Source organism: Vulpes lagopus, chromosome 14 (genome assembly GCF_018345385.1).
Source record: "Vulpes lagopus strain Blue_001 chromosome 14, ASM1834538v1, whole genome shotgun sequence".
Classification (NCBI taxonomy): Eukaryota; Metazoa; Chordata; class Mammalia; order Carnivora; family Canidae; genus Vulpes; species Vulpes lagopus.
In genome coordinates, this window is record NC_054837.1 from 10,626,904 (window position 1) to 10,640,940 (window position 14,037).

Genomic DNA, 14,037 nt, shown 5'->3' on the forward strand with positions numbered 1-14,037 from the left:
TACTGTGCACCCCACCCACCACCCACCCCCAGCCAGGGGTAAGTAGACCTGTGATTCTCCTGATGCCAAAACCACCCAACACTTCCCATAGGTGCCCAGCTAGCCCTCTGTCAGGGCTTCTAGGAGCCCCCACCCCTGCCACCTCATTCCTTGGCCTCCTGCACCACTTCAAGCTGAACTCAGTTACTCTTTGAGTTCTGTTTGCAACATTTCGTGGGCTGATGTTTCAGATGCCTCAGGTCAACTTGCCTGCCTAAACCTGAGCTAAGGAACAGCCCTCCCCATACCTCCACCAGACCGCCTATCCTCACACCCCGCGCCCATCCCCAACCATACTGGTCCTGTCCAGCGGCCTTGCCCCCCACACACACACCCCCTCCAGGCTTCACCTGACCCCCGGCCCCCCTCACCTGGCAACTCCTTCTGTGTCCACAGCCCTTCCACCGGTTCCCTACTGCAGCCCCATGCTGAGCCCTGGAGGACGTCTTCTGTCTTCTCTCACTTTTAAGCCTTCAAAGGTCCCCTTTGCCCTCCAGATAAATTCCTGCCTTGCTAGGGCCCCGCCCCCTTCCCTGTGAGGTTCCTCCCATGCTCCCCGCTGGGACTCCAAGCGGACACTTCCTTCAGACCCCAGCCTCAGTGCAGCCTCCTCCGGAAGTCCCCCCCACCCTCTGCTCAGGTGTCTCCTTCCACTCCCCGGGGAGGGGGGGTTCCCGTGTGGCCTCCATCACGGCTCCCCATCCCTGTGGGCTAGCTGTGGGCCTGCCTTCCTATGTCTTAGGCTCCGCAGTATCCACAAGGCCCAGTGGTCAGCACTGCGTGGACAAAAGAAGGCTGCAGGGTGGCTGAGCGGACTCAGTACAAAGCCAGAGAAAGCCAGTTTGTAAAAACACCCGTGTGCTGGACTCTTTCTTTATTGTGTCTAATCCTACAATAAGATGGCAGCCGGGCATTCTATTTCCCCATGTTAGAGATGAGGAAGGTGGGGCTTGCAGCAGCTGCCATAGTGAATTGAACAGCATTCCCCGGAATTCATATCCACCCGGAGCTCTGGATGTGATCTTATCTGGGAACAGAGTCTTTGTAGATATCATTAGTGTGGGCCCTAAATCTGATAACCAGTGTCCTTACAAGGTCATGTGAAGGGGGAGCCTGGGTGGTGCCATCAGTTAAGTGGCTGCCTTCTGCTCAGGTCATGATCCTGGGCTCGAGACCCCCATCGGGCTCCCTGCTCAGCGGGGACCTCCCCCTTGCTCATGCTTGCACTCGCCCTCTCCCTCTCTCAAATGAATAGATAAAAAATCTTGAAAAAGGGATGCCTGAGTGGCTCAGCGGTTGAGCATCTGCCTTCTGCTCAGGGCATGATCCCAGGATTCGGGATCGAGTCCCGCATCGGGCTCTCTGCGAGGAGCCTGCTTCTCCTTCTGCTGTCTGTGCCTCTCTCTGTGTGTCTCTCATGAATAAATAAAAATCTTAAAAAAAAAAAAAAAGCCATGTGAAGAGAGTGTGCCTGGGTGGTGCTGTCGGTTGAGCATCTGACTCTTGGTTTTAGCTCAGTTGTGATCTTGGGGTGGTGGGACCAGGCCAGCTGGGCTCTGTGCTCAGCGGGGAGGCTGTTCAAGACTCTCCCTCTCTCTCTCCACTGTCTCAAATAAATAAATATTTAAAAAGAAGAAGGGGCAGCCTCGGTGGCGCAGCGGTTTAGCGCCGCCTGCAGCCCAGGACGTGATCCTGGAGACCCAGGATCGAGTCCCATGTCAGGCTCTCTGTGGAGCCTGCTTCTCCCTCTGCCTGTGTCTCTGCCTCTGTGTGTGTGTGTGTCTGTCATAAATAAATAAATAAAATCTTAAGAAAAAAAGAAGAAGAAGAAAGCACTGAAGAGAGACACACACACAAAAAAAAAGAGAGAGAGAGAGACACATACACACACACACACACACACACACACAAACACACACAGACACAGGTAATAAAGCCAGGGGTTAACAGAACCCCAGGTGGCAGTGATGTCGCTGAAACCAAGGAATGTCAAGGATGCCAGCAACCACCAGAAGCTAGGAAAAAGCACAGGAAGGTTCTTCCCTAGAGCCTTCAGAGGCAGTGCAGCCCTGCCAATGCCTTGATTTCTGACTTCTAGTCCCCAGAACTGTGAGAGAATACATTTGTTTTAAGGCATCAAGTTTTTGATAATTTGTTATGACAGTGACAGAAAACTAATACAGCTGCCTACTTTGCCTGAGTTTGTTCACCCTACAAGTGACAGGTCCAGGGGATTCCAATCCGTCCTGCGCCTGTATTTGTGAGCCTGTATCCACAGGGATCCCTGGCCCTGCAGGGCAGGCTTACAAGACATCCCTACAGGGCCAGCTCCAGGAGAAACTGTTTCTGTTGAGTGTCCATCTGCTTCTTTCCTCCTAGTGAGTTCCCAAACCTTCCTGCATCCTTCTTTGGAGGGGCTGCCAGGAGGCTCATTGTCACCTGGCTTCTTGCTGAGGTACCATAAACCCTGCTGGTACCTGGGCTTGGTCTATCCCACTGGGTGGATACAGAAGAGGTCCAAAGGTCCAGTACCAGCCACAGCTACAGCCCTTCTCCCCTCCTGCTGGGTCATCTGGACTTTGGTTCCCTGTCACTCCAGCTGGGCCACCACATGGGTGGCCAAGAGCTTGGGAAGCCAAAGGTGTGCCTGGCACCACTACTTGTCTCCTAGCAGGCTCCCACTTGGAGCCCAGGATGCTCCCCACCAAGGCCTGGGGTTTGGCTATGTCTCTCCCACCTGACTCTCTGACTCCCCAATTTCCCACCTCATTGGCTGCCTGGGGACCCAATTCAAGCCGCTGAACCTCCATTTCAACCCTAGCGCCTGGGAGGACAATCATAGCACACTGCTTCCCTACCCCCACCCCAATGGGGTCTCCACAAACACAGACCTACTGAGCAAGGCAATTCCAGGGAGAGATGCCAGCAGCCATCACTTAAATATGCACAGAGATTAGAAAGGGGGAATCATGCACCCCACTCCTGAGAGCATAGCTCTGTCTCTGGGTCCTCCTGCCCACTTCAGATTAGGCCAGAAACACTCCCCAAGAGCCGGCTCAACCTAACCACCCCCACAGGAGGCAGAGGGAGGCCTACCCAGGCATCCAGGCCCAGACACCACCTCCCTCTTTTTCTGGGAAAATGTCCTCCAGGAATCTCTCAGCCAAGAGCACAGAGGGTGGGGTGGGGGTGGGGCTGGGGGGGCAGTTCTCTGCTTTCCATACCACTCTAACTCTGAGCACGCCCCTTGTGTCTCTGCCTGGGTTGCCCCCTCCCCAACCCCCCCTGCCCCAGCTTGGCCTTCTCATGTTTGAGGGGACAATTTCCAGGCCTGGCTCTGCCTCTGGAAGGATATGGTCAGGATTTGGGAGACATCCCAGCTCTGGCTTCAGCCCTCAGGATGTAGAAGAGAGGGAGGGGGTTCTTACCAGGCTGCCAGCTCTTGACAGGGGTCTGAGAAATCCCAGGGGGCAAAGAGCTGCTGCCTAAGTCTCTGGTCCCGTCAGGTCAGCGACAGCGCCTGGACCCTGGAGGAAGGCAGGCTGAGCAGTCATGCAGGTTTGCCAGGGAGGAAACCTGTAGTGCCAAGGTGGCCCCAGGACAATGCTGGCTACAGAGGGGGGGTGGTGAGTGGAGGCTGCTGGGTCCAGCTGGCAGATGGCAGGGGAAAGGGGCCCCAGGATAGAAAAGCCCTGGGGGGGGAGCAGTCCCAACAGGGGTGTCCAGGCAAACAACACAGGGTTTGGGGTTCAGTGGGTGGTCAAGTGGCAAGGATACTAAGCTATCTTCTGTCTTGTATCAGGGGCTCAGCCCTGGGGGACCACAGAGCCCAGCACCCTGTCCCTAGACACACTCCTGGGAGGCAATACCTAACCCAAAAGAGGGGCCTGAGTCTGACCTCACTTACCAACTGCCCTCAGATGGCCACTCCTCACCCCATATACACCCTTTCTGTGTTCGCCCCTCCTTTACCTGTGCCCAGGCCCACTGTCCTAACAGGCTGGACACATCCTCTTTTGCTGTGGGAGCTGGGGGTCTGGAGCCTCATGCTCCAAATGTCCCCTACCCAGGGAATGTGAGGGCCCAGAGCTGGGGGGGGGGGGGTTGGGGGGGCTGTCCCTCAAGTAGGCTCCTAGAGCTGGGTGGGTCCCTAGCTCAAGCTTGATCCCTAGAGGAGCCAGGACTCCCCGTCTTCACACTGCCTCCCCACCCGTCAAGTAGAAGAAGGAAGCCTGGGGCGGGTGCACCTGACCTGCTACCAGCCTGCTCTGAGCTGGCCCTACGGGTAACCGCGTAACCGGCACTCTTCATCCCCCAGATCTCCCAGGCCTGGGTCAGAGGAAGGGCACACCACCTAGCCTGCCCAGCCCTGTCCCCAGTCAGGCCTGAGGCGCAGTAAGTATTTGGCGAGCAGGAATGCGTATGCAGGTGGACAGGCCAGCTACTGCGGTCGCCCACTGCTGGGGAGTCCCTGAGCAGGTGACGGCACAGCCCCCCGGATTCCGATCCAGCGCTCGCAGCACCAGCAAACCGCGCCGGCTGCCCTCCCGCCGCGTCTCCAGGCCCCGCTCCGGACGGAGCCCCGGAGCCCGGGCGGGCGAGGCCGCGGGGGGCGGGGGGCGAGGCCGCGGGGGGCGGGGGGCGCGGGGCGGGGGTCGAGGGCCGCGGGGGGCGGGGGGCGGCGGGCGAGGCCGCGGGGGGGCGGGGGGCGGGGCCGCGGGGGGCGAGCCGCGGGGGCGGGGGGCGGGGGGCCGCGGGGGGGGCGGGGGGCGGGGCCGCGGGGGGGCGGGGGGCGAGGCCGCGGGGGGGCGGGGGGCGGGGGGGGGGGGGGCGAGGGCCGCGGGGGGCGGGGGGCGAGGGCCGCGGGGGGGGGCGGGGGGGGCGGGGGGGGGCGGCGAGGCCGCGGGGGGCGGGCGGGGGGCGAGGGCCGCGGGGGGGGGGCGGGGGGCGGGGGGCGGGCGGCGCGCGGGGGCGCGGGGGCGGAGGGGCGGCGCGGGGGGGGCGAGGGAGGGGGGCGGGGGGGCGGGCGAGGCCGCGGGGGGCGGGGGGGCGGGGGGCGGGGGGCGAGGCCGCGGGGGGCGGGGGGCGGGGGCGGGGGGGCGGGGGGCGGCGGGCGAGGCCGCGGGGGCGGGGGGCGGGGGGCGAGGCCGCGGGGGGCGGGGGCGGGGCGCGGGGGGCGGGGGGGCGGGGGCGAGGCCGCGGGGGGCGGGGGGGCCGAGGCCGCGGGGGGGGCGGCGGCGAGGCCGCGGGGGGCGGCGGGCGAGGCCGCGGGGGGCGGGGGGCGGGGGGCGAGGCCGCGGGGGGCGGCGGGCGAGGCCGCGGGGGCGGGGGCGGGGGGCGAGGCCGCGGGGGGCGGGGGGGGGGGGCGAGGCCGCGCGGGGGGCGGGGGGCGGGGGCGAGGCCGCGGGGGGCGGGCGGGCGGGGGGGGGCGAGGCCGCGGGGGGCGGCGGGCTAGGCCGCGGGGGGCGGGGGGCGGGGGGCGAGGGCCGCGGGGGGCGGCGGGCGGGGGGGCGGGGCCGCGGCGAGGCCGCGGGGGGCGGGGGCGAGGCCGCGGGGGGCGGGCGGGCGAGGGCCGCGGGGGCGGCGGGCGAGGCCGCCGGGGCGGCGGGGAGGCGGGGGGGCGGGGGGCGGGGGGCGAGGCCGCGGGGGGCGGCGGGCGAGGCCGCGGGGGGCGGGGGGCGGGGGGCGAAGGCCGCGGGGGGCGGGGGGGCGAGGCCGCGGGGGGCGGGGGGCGGGGGGCGAGGCCGCGGGGGGGCGGCGGGCGGGGGGCGAGGGCCGCGGGGGGCGGCGGGCGAGGCCGCGGGGGGCGGGGGGCGGGGGGGCGAGGCCGCGGGGGGCGGCGGGCGAAGGCCGCGGGGGCGGGGGCGGGGGCTCGCAGCGAGCGCTCCCGGAGCAGCAGGGCCCCCCGGGTCCCCGCGGTGCAGCCGGGGCGGGGCGGGGCCGGGGGCGGGGCGCACACGGCCGGGACTCCCTGGGGCTCGGCGCCCGCGGCGGGCGGCCATGGGGGCGCGGCTGGGCCGGCGGAGCGGGGCCGAGGCGGGCTCGGAAGCCGGGGCGGCGGCGGGGTGCGGGCCCGCGCCCTATGAGCGCCGGGTGCGCTGGCTCCGCGAGATCCAGGCGACGCTCCGCGAGCGGCGGCCCGAGCGCGCCCGGCAGCTGCTGCGCCTCCTGCGCCAGGCGAGAGACGAGCGGGCCGGCGGGGGCGGGGGCCGGGGCCGGGGGGGAGGGGGAGGGGGAGGGCCTGGACGGGCCGGGGGTGGGGGGGCGCGCAGCTGGCCCGGGGCGCGGGCGGGTCCGGGGGGGTCCGCGGGGGGGTCCGCGGGCTGAGGGGTCTCGTCGGGGCGGGGCGCGAGGGAGGGAGGCCGTCGGCTGGAGTGGAGGCCGCTGAGGCTGCGGGGCGCGGGGGCTGTGATGCGGAGGAGGCGCCGTCCGTGGGGTCAGTCTGTGTGTGTTGAAGGTGCCCCAAGCTTGGAGCCAAGAACCCAGATTCAGGCCTCGGCAGGAGAAGAGTAGAGCTGGGAGGAGCGGCAAGGGAGGGGTGAGAGGGGGGTGACATCTTCTGCTGAGGGGCAGGGGAGGAGGACAGCTCCTCTCTCCTTGGGGTGAAGGGAGGCGGGGACCCGCAGCTGGTCAGCCTGCCCAACCTCACCATGACGCTACGGCAGCCCAGACAGAGCCACAACTCACATCACCCATCCTCCTAACAGGCAGATCACCCCTGTTTGGTACATACACCTGGCATCTGTACACCACAACAGCACGTCTGGATTGGGGTGGGGGGGATTGTGCCTCTGGTCCCACACACACCAGGTACCTGAGCCAGCCTGGGGTGCCCCCGGGAGACATGGGTTCTGGTCCCAGCATCGCCACCCGGCAAGCCACTTCCCTTTCTGGCAGTGTGCCCACCCCTCGAAGCAGCTGCCACCACAACCTGCCCCGTCCTGGAATCTGAATCAGCCATGCAGGTGTTTGGCCTACAGGTGGATGATTAGAGAAGGGAAACTGAGGCTTGGACAACAGTGGTGAGCCTCCAGCCACAAAGAAAATTAGGGGGGGCAGCCAAGGCCAGAGCCCAACCCCTGGCCTCCCAGCCCACTCCCTGCTGTGCTGGGCTTCCTTTCTCTGAGCTTCGCCAGCTGGAAAGGTGGGGCTGGCCCTTTAAGAGGAGCTGTCCGCACCAGCAGAAGGTTGGCTGTGTCTGGGGCCCTGTCTGGGTCAGCCCAGGCTCACCGGCTAGCCCTCTCTTCTGGATCCTCCCTAGCTGGCATTTGTAACTTGAATGGTGTTTAAAACGCAAACAGCAAAGCAGCACCGAATCAGCTAGACCATCCAGAGGCACAGATCTTTGTCTAGAATGGTATCTGGAACCAAAGCACCAGCAGGACATTTTTTTTTTTTTAACTGGGAAAGCAGTGATGTTGCCCCCTTGTGTCTCAGAGGCCAGAATTCCCAGCCAAAGAGGGGGCTACCCTGCCCCACAATCCACAAGGACTCCACAGTTATGGCCCTTGGGCATTCCCACCTGGCCTGTCTGCCTGTGCACAGGGTCTTTAAGCACAGATCGTGTCACTCTCTGGCTTGGGGAGGGCCCAGGGGTCTGGAGGCCCCCCCCGGCTGTGCCTGCCCCATCAGCTTGTCAGTATATACTCTAAATGGGCACTCTAAAAGGATGTTCAATACCACACCAGGCCTATGGGAGTAATGGGAGGAGAAGCCCAAGGACTGAAGGCAGGAAGGCCAGGGCAGGCCAGGGACCCAATGGTGAGGTCTCTGAGGGGTGGGAGACATGGACGCTGGACAACGTGGCCAGTGGGCTGGGGAGGGTGGGAATGCCAGGCCGAGCATGAGTCTCTAGTGTTGCACAATGAGAGCCATTTGGTTTCCAGTAAAGGGGTTAAGGATCAAGCTTAGGTGCGTGTTTCCTGGAGCTGGCTCTGGCAGCCCAAGGGTAGGATGAGATGGGTGTTGGGAGGCTGAGAGGCCCAGGAGGAGGTTGTTAGGGAGAGAGGCCTGAACCTCTTGGGCCAGTGGGGAGGGTGAACTGGGCAGAGATGGGAGAGGGAAGAGTGCCGGGTGGTTCTGAGCTCTCACTTGAGTGCTGGGAAGATGGGGACAGTGATGCCCTTTACTGAGCTGGGGCACAAGAAGTGAGGCCAGCTTCAGGTCAGGAGGTGAACACACCCAGTCTAAGCTGCCTTTGGGACATCTGAGCTGAGAGAGAGGTCCAGTCCCACAAATGGGGCCTGGACCTGTCAGCAAACAGACGGTGACCAGAAGTCTAGAGAGCTTGGGAATAGATGGAAGAGGCAAAGGGCCCCAAGGGAATGTGGGAGGGTGGCAGCATTTGGGGGTCCTCAGAGGAACCCCCAAAGAACCCTCCAGACAAGCCCAACCCCAGAGGTAACAGGTGTCATAGTACCATATTTTGCCTCCAGGGAACCAGTCTAAGGGTTTTGGAACCTATTTGTCATCTCCCTGAAGCCCCTGATGCACTGACACTCTCCTCATCCAAAGGGTCCCCTTGCTTCTGGACAGTTGGCCCATTGCCGCCTGGGAAGAGACTCCAACAAGCATCAGAGAGGGAGACCGAGAACTGGGAACAGGCGCGAGGGTCTGGCTTAGATGGGGACCTGGAGACGGGAGAGCCCAACTCCTGGCTCACTCAGCTCTCCTCACCACGCACAGGACCTGGGTCTTGAGGGGACCCTCCTCACTGACATCCTCTACAGGAATGTGGCCTTCCTCAATCTGGTGGACCCCATCTCCCATGACCTGCTGGCGAACCTGGCCCGGGACCTGCAGTGCCCCAAGACGGTGAGGCCAGTAGACGTGGGCCTCAGGCTGGGCAGTGCGGCTGACAGGGACCAGGAACACCCAGGGCTGGAGGCTAGGAGCCTTGTGTTCATCTGGCTTGCTTCGAGGCTTTAAGCAGGTCAATGTCCCTCACTGGGACCTGATGCCAGTTTCAGTGTATTAGGATGGCAAGCAGCTAGAACACCTGTGAGCTGTGCTTTCCTACATCTGAAAAGTCATGGGTTGGGTAGACCTGCTTTCACAGTGCCAGCACTGTGCGCCAGGGCCTGGGACCCAGGCAGAAAGTCATACAGGGACACTGCGGGACATAGAATGTTCTGATAAATCTGCTGATGGAACCAAGCTCCCAGCCTCTGAGTTCCTGGGGCCAGAAGAGAGCCACCCTAGGCTGGAATCCCTGTCCGCATGTCCCCATCCTGTATGGATACATCTGGGGACAAGTGTGCACTGCTTCCCACAGCAGTGTGAGCCACAGGCAAATCCCTCCTCATGTTGAATTGGAATTTGCCATCTGTGGCCTCCATCCCCCCTCCTCCCAAGCCACCACATCTGCTCCAAACCCTGCTTTGGTGGCACCTGAAGATACCCTGCCACGAGCATGGAAGGTGCTATGCTCCTGACACAGCCACCAGCCTCCATCCCTTAGTCACAGGTCTCTGTATGAAACAAGGATGCCCACTATGAAAAAAAAAAAAAAAAAAAAGGATGCCCACTATGGGCCCAGCCAGCTCTGAACTCCCACATCTATAAGCAGGCATCACAAGGATTCTGAGGCTAGCTTCGAGCCACACAGTGACTGCCAGGGCTTGCTGCCACTGTGTGTACGCACCGTTAACAGAGGAACAGGATAAAGAATGTGCTGGATAGTGGAGTGTGCTCAGTGCCAGCTTTGTGGAAAGCAGAGCATCCCTGTTTTTCCCCCTCCACGCTAGGTCTCTCTGAGGGCCCACTTAGGACCAGGAGAGAGCCAAGTGGTGGGACTGTAACACATTAACCCTCCCAGCCCTGGCAGCCCAGACCCAGGCCCCATAGGCACGGTCTAGCTTGGAGAGTGAGAGGAAGAAGAGCATGCTGACCTGGCTTGTTCCTATTCCCTGGGGGTGGCGTCAGTGGAGCAGGGCCCCCTGGAGGGGCCTGGTTCTGCCTCCCCCTGTGGCGAGTTGCCGGGGAGCAGGGAGCGTTGAGGGTGGGCAGGGAGCCGGCTGATAGCCTCGAGACACTGGCCTTGGGCCTGAGGACAGGGAACAAGGGCCCATTGTCTAGGCTTCCTCCCGCCGGGCACTGCGGGCTTCAGACCAGCCTGTCCAGTTCCCAGTGGCAGCCTCCCCTGGCTGTGTGCCAGGCTCCAGCCAGGGTGGGGGGTGGGAGGGGAGGCCAGTGGTCAGCTCAGTGATCCATGATGAATCATGTGCTGGGGCACACACTTGGATCCCCAAGGCCCCGAGGGGGATGGGAGGGGCTCAGCCTTACCCTGACAACGCTTCCCCTCAACAGGACTATGAGCTCTGGAAGTCCTCGGATAAGATCTGCCGGCAGCTCATCTACCATCTCACCCCTCACTCCAAGCGGCAGCGAGGATCCAGCCTGCCCCGGAGGAAGACCCCGAGCTGGTAAGGGGAGCCTAGCCACAGCCCCACCTCATGGCCCCTTAGGGTCCCTTCCTAGGCGGACTTGGAGAGGCAGCTCAGCAAGAGGCTGGTGCCTGAAACCGTACCCTGTGAGCCCCTCACTCTTGTCTGCATCACAGCTCTGGAATGCTCCCCAAACCAAGCTGCACCCTCTCTGTGACCTGCTTCCATCACCCCTCAATCCCTGGCCTGTCACAGGGCCTGGCCCTGACCCCTGAATCCTCACAATAGGCTGTGAGGGAGACAGATTCTGGGTCATGATTCCAATTTTATAGGAAAGGAAACCAAGGTGGGGAGAGGCCAAGTGGCTTGCCCAAGGCCACACCCTGCCCTGATTTTCCTAGAGCTCTTTAAAAAGCCTTGCTAGGCTGCCTGAAGCCAAGGCCTCCACCACCAGCCTGAGACCTACTCTGCTGTGGGGTTCCCTTCCCAGTCACTCCATCACAGCTCTGTGGCCAGACTCAGCCTAGGGACTTGCTGTGGACACCAGGTCCAGGGACCTGGAACCACAGCCCCGGTGCTCTCCCCTGCTTGCTTCCCTACCCCCTGAGCCCGGTGGTTCACGATGAGCCCAGAGCCCATGGGGTTGTTCCCTCCCTAGCAGTGGTCCCTCTGCCTAACTGCATAGTAGGCCATGTTCAAACGACAGTAGAGACCTAGAGGGCAGTTCCAGGGGTGGTGGAGGACGCTTCTCAGTCTCTAAACTTTCTTTCCAGCTTAGAACATAGGGGCCCCTTCACCTCCCAACAGCCCACGCCCACACGTCCCAACACATCCCCTCTTGCTCCTCCCCTCTTGCTCCTCTAGCCCCCAAGGCCAGGGGGACTACCCTGATACCCTGTCACCCCCATAGGAACATCTGTCTGTACCCACAAAAGGTGGACTTTGGAGGAGACATGGGGGAAAAGATGTGGGCTCAGCAGTTAGAGTACCTCAGTTTGAAGACCTGGCTTCTCTCTCTTAGTAGTATGTGACCATGGAAGAGTCCTGTTACCTCTCTGAGATCATTTGCTCCTCTGCAGAATGAGATCATTCTTACTCTAGATATAATAAGAGTGACAACGTAGGCACGCAGTAAGGTTTTATAATAGTGGCTCAAGAAACCTTAACACATGTATCTTTATTCTTCGTATCAGCCAAGTCTCCTTTTCACCAAAGGAGAAACTGAGGCTCAGAAAGGTTCCAAGAATTGACCAAGGCCACCCGTGTAGGAAGTAGCAGTTTGATCCCAGTATGGCCTGACAGTAGGGCCCAGGTCCTGCCACCACTGTGGGCTGCCCCGACGGGTGACTGACTGCAGCTGGTGGGGCCTGCCTGGGCCATGGACGCTGGCTCAGTCCATCCTCGCCTGCAACCCTCCCACAGCCTCAAGAGCAGCCTCCAGATGACACAGCTGACCGGGGAGACCGTGAACCTCTCAGGGATTCGGCTGTCGGCGCGTGATGTGCAGCATATCACGCGCTACTTGGGAAGCCAGGGAGCTGGGCTCACGGTGCTGGACCTGAGCTTCACAGGGCTGAGTGACGAGCTGTTGCGCCTGCTGCTGCCCAGCCTCTGGACACTGCCCCGCCTCACCCAACTCCTGCTCAACGGCAATAGGCTGACGAGGGCCACTGCCCGTGAGCTCACTGAGGCTGTCAAGGACCCCACCAAGTTTCCTGCGCTGGCCTGGGTGGACCTGGGCAACAATGTGGATGTAGCCTCCTTGCCCCAACCCCTGCTGGTTGGCTTGCGCCGGCGGCTGAGCCAACACACTTCACTCCCCACCATCTATGAGGGCCTGGACCTCGAGTCTGAGGGTGGCACGGCTGAAGCCACCTCCACGGCCTCCACCTGGGGCTCGGCGGCTGCTGGGCCAGGGTCTGAGTCCCAGGCCTGCTGCACAAGGTGACCCGCCACCCACCCTGGCTCCTACCTGAGTGCCAACACTCTTAGGCACGTGGGATGGAGGATGACGGAGGCCTTCCAGGACCCCAGAGATCCGGTGTAAATGCTCAGCCTGGAATGAAGGGGATGGAAGGAGACTGGCTTCACCAAAGGCCAGCCAGTCAGCCCAGGATCAAGTGTGAGGCTTCTCCCAGCAGGGAGGGAGGGCCCAGCACCCGCAGTAAATGGTGATGCCCCCTCTGCTTCAGCCTTTCTACACTGCGGACCTCAGGGCCGCTGAGCGCCAGCCCTGCTTCTGGGGTGGGGAGAAGGGGCAGCCAAAGGTTCGGGGGTGCTGCCCACCTGAAAGGGAGGGACCAAGCTCACACTGACTTCCTGCCGGTGCTGCCTGGGCAGACCCCATGGTGCAGGGTCAGGTCTATCTGTGGGCAGGGGCTTAGAGGAGGCCTCCAAGGACCTGACCTTAACAGCTGGGTGGGGCTTGGAGTGGAGCAGGTTGGGAGGCTACAGAGGGGCAAAGCTCAGAATGGAGCCCCACAGCAAGCTTGGGCCTGAGCCCAGGATGCTGACTTCCCCACCAGGACCCCTTGGGCTGGGGATAAGACTGTGCTGACAGGAGGCCACAAAGGGCAGGTGCAGCACCCCCCCTCCCCCACCAGGACCCATCCCCCTGTACTTAGTGGGCAACTCCACGGGGTTAGGAGACACCTCAGACCAGAAACAAAGAGCTTATGTGTTCCCTCCAGGCCCTGACGACCCATGTGCACAGTCATTCCTCTGGGGGACCCCCAGAAAGCATGCAGGAGGTAGAGGTGGCCACATCAGCAGTGGGAGCTGGGAGTGGAGCATTCCGAGCACTGACCCAGGGGCAGTCGGCTCCCAGCAAGGGGCTATCTTCTGTCTCCTCAAGGACCATCAGGGCAGGCTCCAGATCAGAAGCCTAAAACCATGGTTACCTGCTCAGCCATGTGTGAAGACCTGGAGTACAGCCCAACTAGGAGTCAGTCAGAGCAAAGAAAGACAATGAAGGAATTTAAAGATGTCCAGGGGGGAAACTGAGGCTCAGAATGGGGAAGCCAGCAGCCGAAGTCTTCCAGGTCAGGTCTAGGGCAGTGGTGATGCTCATGGATAAGGAGAGACCTGATGGCAGAGAGAAGCTCCAAGGGCCAAAGAGAAGGTGGGGCACTCCCCTGGGCCTACATACCCAGGCCCACCAGCTGACCTTCCTCCATAGTCGGGACCATGAGTCAGCAATGATTCTAGGCCAGCCAGATGCATAAGAGCCTCTTGGGCCAGAAAGGAGATGGCCAAGAAGGGTGAGGACGGCACGGTGCTGGGTTCCAGGAGCAGGCAGGAGGTGGGGAGGAAAAGGAGCTCCCTCTCTGCTGCTGCCTGCCCCTCCACCCCCCCACCCGCCACCCGAGGACAGGCCCCTGCCAGCCTGGCTGCTTTTGGAAGAACCCTTATCCGGAGGTGGTGGGAAGGGTGTGAATTACACCAGGTTCAGCCCAGCTCTGCTCCTGACTCGCTGTTGGGACCTGGCCAGGGCCTCCTCTCTCCTGGCCTTGGGTCTCTCCTTTTTCCTCTATGTTAAGGCTGGCTCTCCAGAGTCCCTTCCAGCTCTCAACCCTCCATCCTGGGGGAGGATGGCCCTCTCAGTCCTCCTTGT

At 62.5% G+C, this 14,037-nt stretch overlaps 1 protein-coding gene across 1 annotated transcript; it reads left to right on the top strand.

The window, feature by feature from the left end:
- The first annotated feature begins 6,014 nt into the window (after positions 1-6,014).
- Positions 6,015-12,610, top strand: LRRC75B (leucine rich repeat containing 75B). Its single transcript, XM_041728379.1, has 4 exons — positions 6,015-6,216; positions 8,725-8,853; positions 10,348-10,463; positions 11,847-12,610. The coding sequence occupies exons 1-4, from the start codon at positions 6,040-6,042 to the stop codon at positions 12,370-12,372; spliced, it is 948 nt and encodes a 315-aa protein (XP_041584313.1). The 5' UTR covers positions 6,015-6,039; the 3' UTR covers positions 12,373-12,610.
- The last annotated feature ends 1,427 nt before the right edge of the window (positions 12,611-14,037 follow it).